Source organism: Ustilago hordei (genome assembly GCF_900519145.1).
Source record: "Ustilago hordei strain Uho2 genome assembly, contig: UHO2_contig_04, whole genome shotgun sequence".
NCBI lineage: Eukaryota > Fungi > Basidiomycota > Ustilaginomycetes > Ustilaginales > Ustilaginaceae > Ustilago > Ustilago hordei.
Genome location: NW_024545261.1, coordinates 1,618,285 through 1,632,986, shown reverse-complemented (window position 1 = coordinate 1,632,986; position 14,702 = coordinate 1,618,285). Strand labels below are relative to the sequence as shown.

General features: G+C 52.5%; 6 protein-coding genes across 6 annotated transcripts; 5 read left to right on the top strand and 1 right to left on the bottom strand.

The window, feature by feature from the left end:
- Positions 1-112: 112 nt before the first annotated feature.
- UHO2_02862 (uncharacterized protein) lies at positions 113-3,424 on the top strand (the record flags this gene model as incomplete). The annotated part of the gene is made up of 1 exon (XM_041555650.1): positions 113-3,424. One exon carries the CDS (start codon positions 113-115, stop codon positions 3,422-3,424), a length of 3,312 nt encoding a protein of 1,103 aa, XP_041411584.1.
- Positions 3,425-4,134: 710 nt separating this feature from the next.
- On the top strand, positions 4,135-7,767 carry UHO2_02861 (uncharacterized protein; the record flags this gene model as incomplete). The annotated part of the gene is made up of 1 exon (XM_041555649.1): positions 4,135-7,767. The coding sequence occupies one exon, from the start codon at positions 4,135-4,137 to the stop codon at positions 7,765-7,767; it is 3,633 nt and encodes a 1,210-aa protein (XP_041411583.1).
- Positions 7,768-8,264: 497 nt separating this feature from the next.
- UHO2_02860 (uncharacterized protein) lies at positions 8,265-8,942 on the top strand (the record flags this gene model as incomplete). The annotated part of the gene is made up of 1 exon (XM_041555648.1): positions 8,265-8,942. The coding sequence occupies one exon, from the start codon at positions 8,265-8,267 to the stop codon at positions 8,940-8,942; it is 678 nt and encodes a 225-aa protein (XP_041411582.1).
- A 615-nt stretch (positions 8,943-9,557) lies between these two features.
- On the top strand, positions 9,558-10,761 carry UHO2_02859 (uncharacterized protein; the record flags this gene model as incomplete). The annotated part of the gene is made up of 2 exons (XM_041555647.1): positions 9,558-10,375; positions 10,461-10,761. 2 exons carry the CDS (start codon positions 9,558-9,560, stop codon positions 10,759-10,761), a joined length of 1,119 nt encoding a protein of 372 aa, XP_041411581.1.
- A 115-nt stretch (positions 10,762-10,876) lies between these two features.
- On the bottom strand, positions 10,877-13,072 carry UHO2_02858 (uncharacterized protein; the record flags this gene model as incomplete). Its single annotated transcript, XM_041555646.1, has 1 exon — positions 10,877-13,072. One exon carries the CDS (start codon positions 13,070-13,072, stop codon positions 10,877-10,879), a length of 2,196 nt encoding a protein of 731 aa, XP_041411580.1.
- A 425-nt stretch (positions 13,073-13,497) lies between these two features.
- On the top strand, positions 13,498-14,461 carry UHO2_02857 (uncharacterized protein; the record flags this gene model as incomplete). Its single annotated transcript, XM_041555645.1, has 3 exons — positions 13,498-14,048; positions 14,136-14,337; positions 14,426-14,461. 3 exons carry the CDS (start codon positions 13,498-13,500, stop codon positions 14,459-14,461), a joined length of 789 nt encoding a protein of 262 aa, XP_041411579.1.
- Between the last annotated feature and the right edge of the window lie 241 nt (positions 14,462-14,702).

Here is a 14,702-nt window from a genome sequence, read left to right as displayed (position 1 = left end):
GTCTCCACTTTCCTCCTCCTCATTTCATCGATGGTAATGACAAGTGCAAGCCACTAGAGCTCGCATCTCTCCCCCGCACCCTCAACCCAAAACGATCGGTCAAGGTGCCAAAATGAACAGCTTGGCCGATGCTGCAATCGCGGCAGCAGCTGCTGCTGCACCACATTCATCTTTTCCTCCAGAAGCGAGCTCCAGCTCCATCCTTCTTGATCGTGTTGCCTCCTCCTCCTCCAACGCTGCTTCGCATCCAAGTCATCCGCGTGCAGGTCCTCTTTCTGCCGATGCACCCGCCTCTCCTTCCTCCCCACCATCCAATCCAAGCCCTTCTGACAACATCGACATGATCAAGAACAGCAACGATGCAGATACTCCTATCCGCCGTGCACTGCTTGATACCGAGAAACCCGAAAAGCGTGGCTCCAATCTGGCATGCCTCAAATGCCGTGCTATCAAGGTCAAATGCTCCCGCGCAAACCCACAAGATGAGCGATGTAAGCGTTGCAATCGTCTTGATCTTGTTTGCCAATTTAAGGAGCATCACCGTGGAAGAAAGCCCAAAAAGAGGCCAAGAAGCGATGCAGACAGCACCGGTGTAGGTGAGGAGGATCAGCTGCAAGAGGACGAGATCGCCGCAAGTGCCTTTGCTTCGTATCCGATCAAAGCTACGACGTCGCCAGTGCGTGTCAAAGCGCGCGAGCTATCAAAGTCTCCTCCACCGCCCACTCCACCTATCAGCCATCAACAGCAATCGTACAAGAGGAGCGAGTCGGGTCGGTACGAAGCTTTTGAGCCAGCGCCCAAGCTGCCCAGTCCGAAGGGGTCTGTACATGGCAGATGGTTCGGTCCTTATCTTCAGCCGATTCCCTCGCTTGAGGAGTCGCTCTTTCCGAGCAAACCTCAGTCGCAATCGCACTCGATAGCACCTCATCTCCAGCAGCACAACGACCAAACGTTACAAAGTCAGCAGCAGTACCACCAACATCATCAGCAACAACAACAACAACAACAGCAGCAGCAGCATCATCATCATCATCATCATCTGTTGTACCAGTATGATCGCAGTGGTCGCGAGCTTCCACCACTCCCTGTCCCATCCGCATCTGCTTCGGCGGGTCGCAACGGCCATAGCCCCAACGACCCCTCATACTGGGACCGGACCGTGGCATGGAGCAATGCACAGAACAATCTACATCGCCCGCAGCATGCCGTCAACCCGTCCTCCCCCTCTCCAGCGAAACAGGACCGATGGCTTCCGACCATGGCTTCAAATTTGCACGAGGATGCAGTGCGACAACGTGTCATCAGCATGGATCAGGCCCACGAGCTTTTCGACTATTACTTCTCCGAGCTCAATCCGCCCCTTGCCCTGCTCGACGCTTCTTTGCACACCATCGAGCACTGTCGTCAGAAGGCACCTATTCTGTTTTCGACGATCATCTCGATCGCTTCACGCTTCTTCCAGCCTCAGCTGCATCGACAGTGTCATTGCATCGCAAAGTCGATACTCAATCTGGCGGCTGCTGAAGAGATCTGTTCTCTCGACCACATCCAGGCGCTGATCCTCGTGATCACATGGAAGGACCCGGGAGACAGGACCATCACGCGCAAAGCAGTTCGTGCGATTGGTTACGCCTACGAGCTGGGCCTGCATGCCTCTTTCGAAGGGCTTGAATCAGGCGAGGCAAGCCAAGGCGGTAAGGACCAAGGCAATTGCGCAAGATCCAAGAGCTACACGTTGCGATACAAACGTCGTCTCGAACGAGATCGTCAACGCACATGGATTGTGCTCTGCCTCGTCCATGAGCTCGTTCGACGTGACGATCGTACCAGCAAAGCACGAACACGTCTCATTCCGTTGGACGACTATCCCGATCCTTTCTCTTGGATCAAGCAAGCTGGTGACATGCGACTCTCGGTCGATTCACGTCTTGCTTGGTCGTTGGACATGACCATCCTCGTGATTGAGAAAGAACCTCTGCTTGATCTTATCAGCCGCTCAGAGGATGCTGCTGCCTTTGGTGGCGTCTTTGATCGATATCGAGGTCGGCTTGACATGCTGCGCAAACGCTACTTTGATGTCCGTGAGGGTACTTTCCACCCTAGGTTCCCCATGGACAAGTCAGCAGTAGCCGAAATCTCTTACCTGGACGCCTTTCGAGAGTTTTACATCTGCCAATCGACTTGGCACTGGGCGGCAAAGATCGCGTCGCAGCCTTATACAAGACGGACCGAGTGGGCTGAACAGCAAGGTACATCTCGATCTGCGTTCTGGTTCTCACAGACGGTGGACAGGGCGATCAAGTGCTTGCGCCGGTTCGTGCAGGATCTTTGCAAGCCGGGCTATGTCAGAGTTGGCCATGACTATTTGGTCATCACGGCAAGCGAGGTCACCAAGTGGTTCTATTTGTACCGAGATCATCTAGATGCTTCGACGATGGTCGCCGGTGTCGAGTATCTCAGGGCTACTCTGCGTGAGTGCTCACAGCCTCAACGATTGGCTTCAGGTGAAGTGGTGGAGACGGAGAGGGAGGCACCTGGTTATCTGGTGAGGTTCTTAGGTGCGATCTTTGACGCTGGTCTCAATCAGAGCTATGAGAAGGCGAAAGCAAGTCTGGCTGGGAATGTGGAGCGATTTAGCAGCAGCAGTAGCAGCAGCAGCAACAGCAGCAGCAGCAGCAGCGCTCGCCGACCAACGTGGGGTACAGGACACTCTTCATCGTATCAAGACACTGCTTCATCTGAGCGGAACAATGTGGCGGTCGCAAACGCAGCCTCTTCCGATGGCAGCCCGCCTCACCGCGATGTAGCATCAGCAACAGCACCTTCTCTACCTCGTGGAAGGTCTGAGATCGGCCTCAACCGCATGCCTGCCCACCCTCCCTCCGCTGTTACTTGTTACGAGCGCGGAGGTGCGCTAGCCAGCGGAAACAAGACTATCGACCAGCCACCTCGCTCACCCAGCATGCTCGGAGCTCCAGACAGCACCATGGCCGCCCCACCAGCATCCAACGCTTGCTTGAACTCTTGCAACTCGATCGCACCGCACCCAGCCTACCTCGCTTCACCAAGCCACCTGAACCAAGCGCTCTCATCCTCATCTGCCTCGTTCCCTACCGCTTGGTCTAGCAACGCCAACAACGCTAGTTCTATTGCTCCTTCATGGAGCACCAACAACAACGGCGTCAACGGAAAGACAGGTATGCCAGGACTTGCCGAGTTGACTCTGACTGGGATGACAGGCATATCGGGCGGATTGGGTGCGGATAAGACAACGATGGTAGCAGCACCTGGGATGAACGTCGTTCCTATTGCAGCGGATATCGGCAAGACCTCGATCGAAGGTCTGGCTGCATGCTTGAATACGAAAGACTTGACGTATTGGCAGGACATCCTGGGCTACGATCTTGCTACGCCGGCCGTATGACAGCCTGGCGGTCGTCTTTGCTATTGTGCAGATTGTGTATGCATCGGGACTGTATAACCACAAACTCGACCGATCCTGATGAGCATTGCTCCAGGCGGACACAAACCTGGATATCTGTATGTGGCATGTGGCATGTGGCATGTGGCATGTGGCATGTGGCATATGTGCCAATTGCGACTCGTATGAGGAGGGGAAGGTTTGATTTCATCTTTACCGGTCAACAACAAAGCGCGTCCCGTCAAGTTGGGCGGCGCGGTGAGCTTTCATATGCAACTTTCGTTTTCTTTGCTGCACGTGACATGGCGTGCGCATCCGAAATCTAACATGACTTCTCTCTCGATTTCTGTATCGGCCGACTGATCTCCATCGGTTCCAATTTGCGGGGGCGGGGTAAAAGTCATTCTGAAAGCGGAGGTATTCAAATTTCAATTGGATCAGCATTTCAGCCAATTACACGCTTTTCTGATTTGAAATTAGAGAAATTCAGCTCGCAAATCCACCCGCACGCACGGACCATCACCTTCTGGCACTAGTCAAGACAGCAAAACGTCGTCTGGTTGCTCGCTACCTTTCTGCTCACCAACCACAACCAACCTTGGATCCCCCCAAGAATCCAATCCCAAGGATCGAGGTCGCATCCATCCAAGTCGGCCAGCGTCGCTTGATCTTCCTGGAGACACAAAGATTCGATCGCCCGTTGCTGTGTCGACATGGCCGGTGCTGCTGTACTCAGGATGAACAGCGATAGTCCATCCCGTTTCTCTCTCTCGGGCAGTCGCAAGAGCATTTTGGCTGGTATCAAGGCCAATTCTCTCAAACATGACGGCTTTTCCAACGGCGGTGCTGGCGACATCGATGCCGATCATGCTTCCGAGCACGTTCATCCTATCCCGTTCTCCAACACGGATGCCGTTCTCCGCCGTCAAAACGCCGATGGCGATGCTGCAAGTCTCCAGCCAGCGAGCGTCAAGGGACGTGCTTCTCGCAGCAACTCGATGGCTTCTCGCAAGAGCCATCGCATGCCTGCCTCTCCCTCTCGCTCCATGGCCGGGGACGGAAGCTACGTCCTTCCCGGCTCCCGTGGCGCTGATGATAGCGGCTACCTTGCAGCTGGTCTTGCCAACGCTGGAAATGATCGAACGCGCGTTTCCTCAGCTGCAAGCTTGGCTCTCAAAAAGAGCAGCTCTAACCTCTCACAGAGCGATGCCCGTTCCATCGATTCCCGTCGTGCATCTTCTGGAAACAGCTTTGTCAATCTTATCCGAAACCGTTCTCGCAACTTTTCTCAAACCAATCTCGCCGCTCCAGAAGCCGCCGACACTTCTGCGACCTCGTTCACCAATGGAGGCACTGGGAGCGGTCGTTTGCGACGTTTCAGCTCAGTTTCGCGCAAGATGAGTCTCAAGATGCCCAACCTCAAATCGCGTAGCAGCTCGGCCAGTATCCGCGATAGCCTCTACGACGAGCCTAAACAGATGTCACCTGTTCCTCCTGTTCCTGCTCTACCTGCAGAGTATCCTTCTACGGTTCCAGCCGTGGCAAAGCCTTCGGTGGACGGATATAAGGCCATCGGTGCCAGCAGTGCCGTCAGCGGTGGTGGTGCTGGATCGGGCAGAAGTCGCAAATTCAGCAGATCAGCTAGCCAGACTATCCCTGCTCCCCTCGAGCCGAACGGCGATGCGTACTCTGCGCCTCCTGCGGATGTAAAGACAATGGAAAAGTCTCCCAATGCTCCCGATCCATTTGCTAAGGCAGACGGTCTGCTTGCTCGTGCTCGTTCGAGAAGATCGGTCAGTGCTGCTCCCGCTCCCGCTTCCAACAGCACCACTGTCGATGTGGCTAATAGGAAATCTTTCCTCTCGTCGACGACTGCTAAGGCTTCAGGTGCTGCTGGTACATTGTTCCCTTTGAACCGCAGCAAGTCCAATCGCAGCTTGCCTGGGCGTGGTGAGGCTGAGTCGGCAAAGGCTAAGCCGGATGGTATGGCTTCTGCTGCTCAGTCCGGCCGTGCTAGCGAGGAGGAGGAGGAGGAGGAGGAGCAACCGCCTCAGCGCAATGCTAGAACTGCTAGGGGCAGGAACGGAGCTGCTGCTACACGTGCTCCTGCTCCTGCTCCTGCTCCTGCTCCTGCTCCTGCTCCTGCCCCTACAGCTGCTGACAGTGATGAAGAAGAAGAAGAAAGCGACGAGGACGACTCGGATCAAGACAGCTCCGATGGTGATGACTTCTTCGATGCTCCCCTTGCCGACATTTCTGAAGGTGAAGAAGAAGGGGAGGTGGAGGAGCATGGTCACCGTGCAGCCGCAGGTGCAGCTCGTCATCGCCGCAACAAGTCTAGCTCTTCCGCTCGAAGAGTCGGCAATGGCGACACCAACGGCAGCACTGGATCGCCTTACAAACCGAAGGGCACAGCCGGAGCTACACGTCGTGCTGGGCCCGTCTCCTCCACCGCCGAGGCCCGTGCTCGATCCGATACCTCCCAAGCAGTCCGAGACAAGGCCGCACGTGTCGCCAAACTCACCGCCACCGATGTCAACATCACCCCCCAGGAGCTGCGTCAAGACATTGAAGTTGCACGCAAAGCTCTCAACCTCTTCCTCAACTCGCGCATGATCGAAGCCGAATGTATCATCCAAGAGTACGCCGACTCGCGTCTTTACTACGCTTTGGGTTATGCGCTGATTGCGACCATCAAAGGTTTCATGACGTTCGAACCGGCTGATTTGGCAATTGCCATTTCGCTCTGCAAGGACGCCCTCACGATTGCCAACTTGTTGAGGAAACCGACGAGTGTCGTTTCCAACTTCGGCAGGTTTGTTACGGGTACAGGTCAGTCTCCCTCGGCTTTGTCGCAGATGGACGAGGTGCAGAGGCATGCCGAGTTGGTCTACGCTGAAGCGGTGCTGTTGAAGGCAGTGCTGGGTATTGCGTATGCAGGTGACTTCTTCGCGTTTGTTAGCGAGGCGTTGAACATGCGTAACGCCTACGGTATCTACAGGTCGCTGCAGAAGTACGTCGATTGGGCCGAAGGCAAGGGCGAGAAGCTGGACGAAGATTTCAAGTCTGGTGTATACCTGGGTAACGGTCTGATCAGTATGATTCTTGGCCTGGTGCCAGGAAAAGTTCTCAAAATCATGGAGGTGTTCGGCTACACGGGCGATACAGCATGGGCTATGAAGACGCTAAGTAAAGCTGGTCAGTGGTCTGCTGATCCTCGTCAGACCAAGCCTGGCATGGCCATCAAAGAAGAAGGCGTTCGACGACAGATTTGCGACATGTCCATGCTCGCCTATCACCTGGTCATTTCCACCTTCATCCCCGTCAATGGTGTCGACATTGAATTTGCTGACAAGGTTTTGCATTACAATCTTGGCCGATATCCCGAAGGAGTCTTCTTCCTCTACTTCTCCGGTCGACTTTACTCGACCCAAGCACTCGCGGAAAAAGCAATCTCCCAATTCGAGACGGCTCGAGACATCCAGAAGGAATACGTGCAACTCAAACACATCTGCATCTGGGATCTTTGCCTCTGCAACATGTCCCTTGGCAAATGGAAAGATGCTCACGATCAATTTGCCATTCTCGCAGAAGAAAATAACTGGTCCAAAGCAGTTTACAACTACGGCCGTGCAGCAAACCTTTACGAATCCGCCCAAGGCACCAACCAGAAAGCCATGTCGGAAGCAGGAGAAATCTTCCATCGTGTCCCCAACCTCACTCAGAAGATCGCAGGGAAGAGTATCCCGATGGAGAAATTCGTCGCACGCAAATCGAAAAAGTTTGCCACTTACAATCGACTCCTACTCCCAGGACTCGAGTTTGCATACGTCTACCACTGTCTATCCAACGCTCCACGCTACATGCTTTGCGACGAAGCGCTGGTCATGGTCTCTGACGCCCTCACCGAGCTGCACGCGGTTGAAGACGCAAGTCAATACTTTTCAGGAGAAGAATACTACGATGATCTCTGCTTAGCACATTTCCTCCGCGGAGTATGTCTCAAGTATATCGCTTGCCCAGAAAGGCACTCGAAAGTTAGGCCTAAACAATCTCCCATTCCGCAAGACGAAGCGGTACAACAGGCCGAGATGAGCTTCAGGACAGTGTTGCAACACGGACACCAGTTGAAGCTGGACCATTGGTTGGTTTATTTCGCACATTACGAATTGGGTCGACTATATGCAGCTAGGGGGAGAATCGAGGAGGCAAAAGAACAGTTGTTGTTGGTACTAAGCCAGAAAGCTTTAGAAGATAGAGGTAGAAAGGGCAAGTATAGTTTGCAAAATATGGTCCATCTAAGAGCAAACGGTGCGTTGAATGGTATTGATGGCAGTGGAAAGTAGAGTGGTCACCGAGGAGCAAGCAAGCAAGCAAGCAAGCAAGCAAGCAAGCAAGCAAGCAAGCAAGGATGATATACACATATACACGCTCCATTTTTTGGCACTTTTGATTTGGATCTTCATGGTCTCGCCTTTGTACGTTTCTTGTTTTGCCGTGCTAATCTTTTGCCTGTTGTGCCAATGATGGTTGTACATAGGTTGGATTGGAGTCGTTTCTGGGAGAAGAACAACGCAAGTGGTGAGGACGAGGAGATTGGGCTCTGAAGAAACGACTCGCACGAAAGGAAAAATAAAATGGAAAAAAAAAATAAAAATAAAAAATAAAAATAAAAAAAAAAATAAAAAAGGCAAGCTGCACGTGACACGTCATGTGACGAGCATCAGAGAAATGTCGGATCTTGGCAATATGCTCTTGTTGAAGCTGCAATGTTGGCTTTTGTTTCTCACCATGATCATCGTTCGTACAAGCACGGACAACTTGCGGCTTCCGTAGATCCAGTATGAAGGCTACAACATCCCTCATCAACGCCACTTTGCGCACTGCCGCCTTCGCTTCCACTGGCCGCACCACTCTCCGTTGGTTCACGAGAACTTGTCGCACCTTGGACGACTCTTCTTCCTCGAATTCCTCCTCAACATCGCCGTTGGATGAATTGAGTAGCTCAATCGAACGCCTCGCCGCACTTCGCTCTTCTACGTCTTCCTCGGCCTCGGCCTCGGCCTCTGCCTCCGCCTCTACCACCGCATTTTCCATCCACAACCCTCGCTCTTCCACGCCTCCTCCCTCAACCCGTCAAACCGTCTCCGGCCGAGCGTTCATGAACGGCCACTACTACAACCCCTCCACGCTCAGCCTTAACTCTATCACACAACGAGCACCTCGCTTAGCCCGACCCCTGCTCGGCCCTACTAAAAAAGAAGCCATGTCTCAAGATCTCATCTATCAAAATGGACTCAACCCAGCCAAAGCAAGTTTGAACGACGACACATATAAAAATGCAGCGATCCTGGTTAACTACGTGTCAGAAATGGGCAAAATCTTACCCAGATCGAGCACTGGTTTGACAAGGAAGAGTCAAAGACAGGTGGGTAAGGCGGTTAGAAGAGCAAGGAGTATCGGTCTTTTGCCTGTTATGAGTAGGGGCGGTGCTAGGGGTGCGGGCGCTGGGTGGAAGTAAGACGGCACGTTATCGACGAAAACGCGCCACTTTGCTTAGAAGATGATCATGATTTCCTTTCTCGATTGCGTTGGGATCCACCTTTGTTGCGCTCCTTCTCGCACTTGTTGTTGAGCTCCACCGCCTCGTTGGTCTCTACATGCTTCAACAGGCCAATCTCTGATTCGCTTTGTATCTCTCTTCTCACCTCGACCTGCTCCTACCATCTTCGGTTGGACGAGGTTGGGATGGTAGGGATACAAGTGCTTGTGCAATCCATCTTTCTCCACCCACCGCTTCGATTTGTAGCTTTGTTGCTCGCCTCATAATGGGGATGAGAAGGTGCGAGATGAGGACACTTGTTAGTTCTGAGTGAACCAAGGTGGCAGGAATGTGAGATCGGAAGAGAACTCACATATTTGAACTGACATTGTTGAACTGGATCACGTGGATTATGTGGAGGCTGGATTTTCGAAACCAATCTCGGATCTCGGGGATAGAACAAATCTCGGATCTCGGGGTACAATTTTTGCCTTGTTTTACCGAACCAGCGTTTGTTCAGAATGCTTTTTACCTTGTTCTCACTCGACACTTTGCTGCTGTGCCTTGCCTTCTCCCCCCCACCGAAAGGAAAGGATGGCAAAACCGTACTGGATAATTCGTCACCACGGATCAACTGCCATCCGATCGCTCTCATCGCATCCCTCCCTCAACATGCTCGCTGCCGGAGACGATTGCGGACTTGTCTCGCTGTCCGACCTGACCAACTTTCGACCGAGGTTCAAATGGAAAGCTCACACCGATTCTATCCTTACCGTCGTCATTCTTTCGAGAACTTGCCTGCTGACTCATTCGAGGGATAATACTCTGAAGCTCTGGAAACTGCCGAGTTCGAGTTGCAGTTCCTCTTGGTTCGGAAGTGGGGTCCGCGGGGTTGAGGAGAGGCAGCCGGAATGTGTGAGAATGATAGCTGTTAATGGATTGAATTTTTCCAAATGCTCTTATAGAAAGGGTTTCGTAGCTCTTCCAAACACTCTGGATGCAGCTTACATAGATGTTATAGACATCAACACTGGTATTAGAACACACGAAGCCATAGGAAAGGCAGATATTTCTCCTTCAGCTTTCCGTCTTCCAATCGTAATGAGTCTACATCTCACATCGAACACAGTTATCGCAGGCTACGAAGACGGATGGCTAAAAAAATGGACTCTCTCCGGAAGCCTGCTATGGCAAAAAAGATGTCACAGCGAACCACTAACCTGCCTCGACATATCCCAACATCTTTCTTTCGGTATGAGCGTAGCAGCAGACGACCGTCTTGTACGATTCTCACTGCATTCTCAACATGACATCTATTCACCAGATATGACAAGAACAAATACTCCAGGTCATGCAAGTATAGCCATTGCTCCAAACGGTACATCTTGTGCCCTTGCGGCTTGGAATGGCTCGTAAGTCTCCTCCACCACAACATGTCTGCAGTCGAGAGTTTCATTGTTAACTCTACCTTTTTTTGTCGCTTTGGCTTGAGCGTAGAATAAGAGTGTACAGTGTGGAAAACACGCAAATCGAGCAGTTGTCAAGCTTGCACTACCACACGGATACTGTTGAGTGTCTGGCCTTTGCTTATGTTAAAATCAGAGAGGACGATGATGATGAAGACCAACAGCAAGACCAAGAGGATGAGGATGAGGATGAGGATGAGGATGAGGATGAGGATGAGGAGGATGAGGAGAAAGATGAGCGGGAGAGTGGACAGGTAACAGCAAAAAACACAGAGCTTATCCTAGCAGCTGGCGGAAGAGACGGCAAAATCAGTCTGTGGAAATATCAATGATGCTCAACACAAACACAACAATGTTGATGGTGCAAAGACACATGACAACGCTTCACTGGCACACATGGACGAGTGATGAGAATGGATTGCAACCCGACTGGAAGATGGTCGAGCATCACTTGCGATACCTCAAGCGCTTAAAGTTAAAATGCAACTGCAAAAGGCCTCTATCAAAAGTATTCCTAAAACCTCTCTTATGACTATACTCCCACTCTCTATTCACAATCCTAAACGCAACATCCTCATACGGCGGACCGGCACTAAACCTCAACAACACCGTCTGCTCCTCTCCCTTCTCCTTCACCACCTTGTACGTCGGAGCTACGTTCTTGTCGATCAAATCCGGATAGAAGATGTTGAACTTGTAACCCTGCACCGTTTTCGGTGGTGGATTGTCCGAGTCGTAATGTGTCTGATTGTACTTGTTCCAATCGAACCCGGTATGGACACGATTCAAGAAGCGCGGTTTGCGCGGACGATACTTGTCCTGCCATTGATACGTTTCATGGGTGAGCGCTTCGTCGGTAGGCATGATTTCTTCCGTGACGTCGAGAGCTTTGCTGGCTTCTTGGATGAACATGCGGTCCGCCGGGTTGAAGGAGGAGCATCGGTCGAGATCGTTGTAGCGAGTCTTGGGGATGAAGATTTCGTCCGTGACACGGCGACGTGCGGCGACAAGCTCTGAAAGGTCTTCGCCAAGGGTCTTGATGGCTAGACGACCGTCTTCGTAGCTCAGACGAGAGGGGTCGATGGCCGCGGGTTCCATCTCGTCGGGATCGTAAAGCGCTTCGAGAGCTGCTTCTTCTGCATTGGCTTTTGCTTTCGCTGTGTCTTGAGCATCCAGCGCTTCCTGCTGCTCGTCTACAGAGTCCTCGCCCGTCTGGATGAAAAGCTCTTGCTGTTGTCGTACCGCCTCATCGCGCTGCTTTCGTCGCAGGTATTCGAGTCGATTCGACAGCACAGCTTCGTGTAAAACTCCCAACCGAGCCTTGGCCCGCCAGACAACAATCGACTTGAGCACCCTCTCCCAATACTCGACATCAACAGGCTCTCCCGATGCCAACTTGGCTCGTACTTGATCCTGAAGCTGCTGCAACTCGTCTGTCGACTTTGGCTCAAGCATGCTGTTGATGCGTCCTCTTTCTTCCGGATCCTGCCGCAAGTGCACACTTGCAGCGCCGCCTTTGCTGCGATCTTGCTCTTCTTTGAGCTCCTCGAGCTTGTCATCGCAAACGATAAGCATGGATCTCCAAAAGTCCCGATGCGAATCGTTCTTCTCGAGCTCCAAATACATCTGAATATCCTGATGCAACTCCTCAGTCTCTTGGATTGTTAGATCCTCAAAAATGGTGTAGGGCTCCTCAAGGTCGATCTCGAGACCTGCTTCGTCGTCGTCGTCGTCGTCGTGCTTGTGTTCTTGTTCGGCGATGATGTTCGGATCGGCCCATTTGAGGTTGATGCTGAGAAGATCGATGGGTTTGGCGCGGTTCTCTTTGACACGGATCACGGCACGACGCTGCGCTTGTTCGAGGTGGAAGTCGTCTTCCTTTGCAACCCAGCTTGCCATCTGTGCTGATTCGGCGAGACGTGCCATTCTGGCCTCCTCCTCCTCACGCAATGCAGCCTGCTTCTCTCGCTCAGCACGCTTTGCGTTGAGCTTTTCGATTTCAGCCATGGCTTCTTGCCTGCGTTGTGCATCGCGCTTCTCTGCTTCTTCGCGAGACAGGCCTTGCTTTCGCTCCTTCTCTTCCTTCTTGCCCCACTTAAACTTCTGACCCAAAGTGGGGTCGTTGAAGGGATTGTCCTCGGCAGAATACATCATTAGCTCAGCCACTGCTGTACGCTGTGCGGCACCCTCTTCTTCCTCTTGGTCAATGAAACTCTCTTCGAGCTGCTTGAGCTTCTCGGATCGCTTGGCGGCTTTGCGGATGCGACGCTCTTCCGAAGTCTCGCGTCGCTTCAAAGAGCGATCCCTGTGGTTTTGATGCCTATCGCTGTCATGCCTCAAATGACTTGAGCTGCCATGGTCTCGGTCGCGGTCTTTGCGACGATGTTCGCGATCCGATTTGTCTCGGCGGTCATCATCGCGATGCGATCGAGAGTTCTGAGAATGTTTGCTGCTGCGGCGACGGTCGCGATCATCATCTTCACGATGCCGTTTGCGACGGTTGGATGAAGTATCTCGGTCTTTGCTCCTGCGGTGGTCGTCGATGTCGGATCGATGTTGGCGCTTGTGGTCTGAGCAGTCGTGGTCGTCGCGTGAGGAACTTGGCGGCGCACGGGCGTGGAGCGAGGTGGATGACGACGGCATCCTGACAGAAGCTGTCCTATGGACCTTATCGAGCTCGGCGATCTCACTGTGGTACGCAAGCAAGACGGGATGGTGAGAGAAGGAAGGCAAGATCAAGAACGGTTTGTATGTTGATCTGCATTTCGTGAAAGCTCAGCTAAAACAAGAAAAACTCAAATCTAGATAAGTGGAGTCGGAAAGAGCACGATCGGCGATCGGTGATCGGTGATCGGTGATCGGTGATCGGTGATCGGTGATCGGTGATCGGTGATCGGTGATCGGAACTAGGAATTCGGAAACCGGAATTCGGAAACCGGAAATTGGGTTTGTGTGAGTGTTTATTGCGCACGGTTCGCGCATCTTGTCAACTTGTTCCTGCCCACCATTGCATCATTCGACCATCCTCGTGTACACCAACGTCAGGCACATACACAGACTTCTTGACAATGGCAGCTCAGCTCGCATCCAACTCTGCGCCTTCTGCTGGCAGAGGCAACGCAGTTACGCCCGCCAATCAGCTAGCAAACATCGCAAAGCTACTCGGATCCCACGTCACCTTCACTGTCGGCGACAAGCAGACCCGCACCCTCTCTGGCAAGCTCTGGGCCTATGATCCCAGTCTCGGTGTCGTTGGACTCGAATGCGAATCCACGGGACTGCCGCCTCATCTCTCATCTGCTCCAGCAGCTGCAGCTTCCGTAGCCCAGGCTTCTCAAACCTCGCGCAACAAATTCGCCCAGCCTATCGCCGCTGTCGGCTTCACAATCGTCAAGGTTTCAGAGATCAAGAAAATCGGATTGCATCAATCAACCCAAGCATCCAATGGAACAAGCTCCAGATCGGGCGCGGACAGTCTAACCCCTATCCACCCGGTATCGCTCAAGGCTGCTCAGTCGAGAGAGGCGGATGCCGTTAAGCAAAGTCTTACCAAAGTCGCACGAACGGGAAAGGACGTATCTCAACTCGGACAGCAGATCTTTGACGCTCTTAGCAAGACGTAAGTATCACCACCTCAGACTTTTTCAATACGGCAGTTGGTCGTCAAGATGGCTGACAAAAGTGCTTACTTGATGATATGCAACAGCTTGCCTTGCCGATGGCACGAATCGCACATCATTGTAATGGAAGAAGTCGTCATATCCGGCCCAGGCTACGATCCAGCTTCGACCAACGTCCCAGGCTACACACAAGAGCAGCTTCAATCCTTCATCCATGGCACCAACAAAGGGCCTATTCCAGAAGGAGCACAATCAAAAGCGAATAGCTGGAATCGTGTAACAAAAGTGGTACGTATCCAGCTTCGTCCCGGCATGCCTGAAGCAGGTTGCCTTCTCCTTCGAAGCCTCGCTGACCATCTTACATTGATCCCAACAGCTGCAGGGAGAGAGGCGCAAGATGAAAGCTGCATAACTTAAGAGCTCCTTGCTCAAGTCATGGCGTCGAGCCTTTTGCCTTCAAGGAAGTTTGTCACGATAGCTTTTTTTTTCCCAAATGTCAACTTGACTCGCATCGATCTGCCATTCCCACCACCGCCTGGACCAACTGCTCAAGCTTTGCTCGGGTCATGTTGCAATTATCGGACTGTGAACCTTGTAGATGCATTCATAGCATGTGACACGCAAAAGCGAGATTTCAACGAATCAAGTTGTGC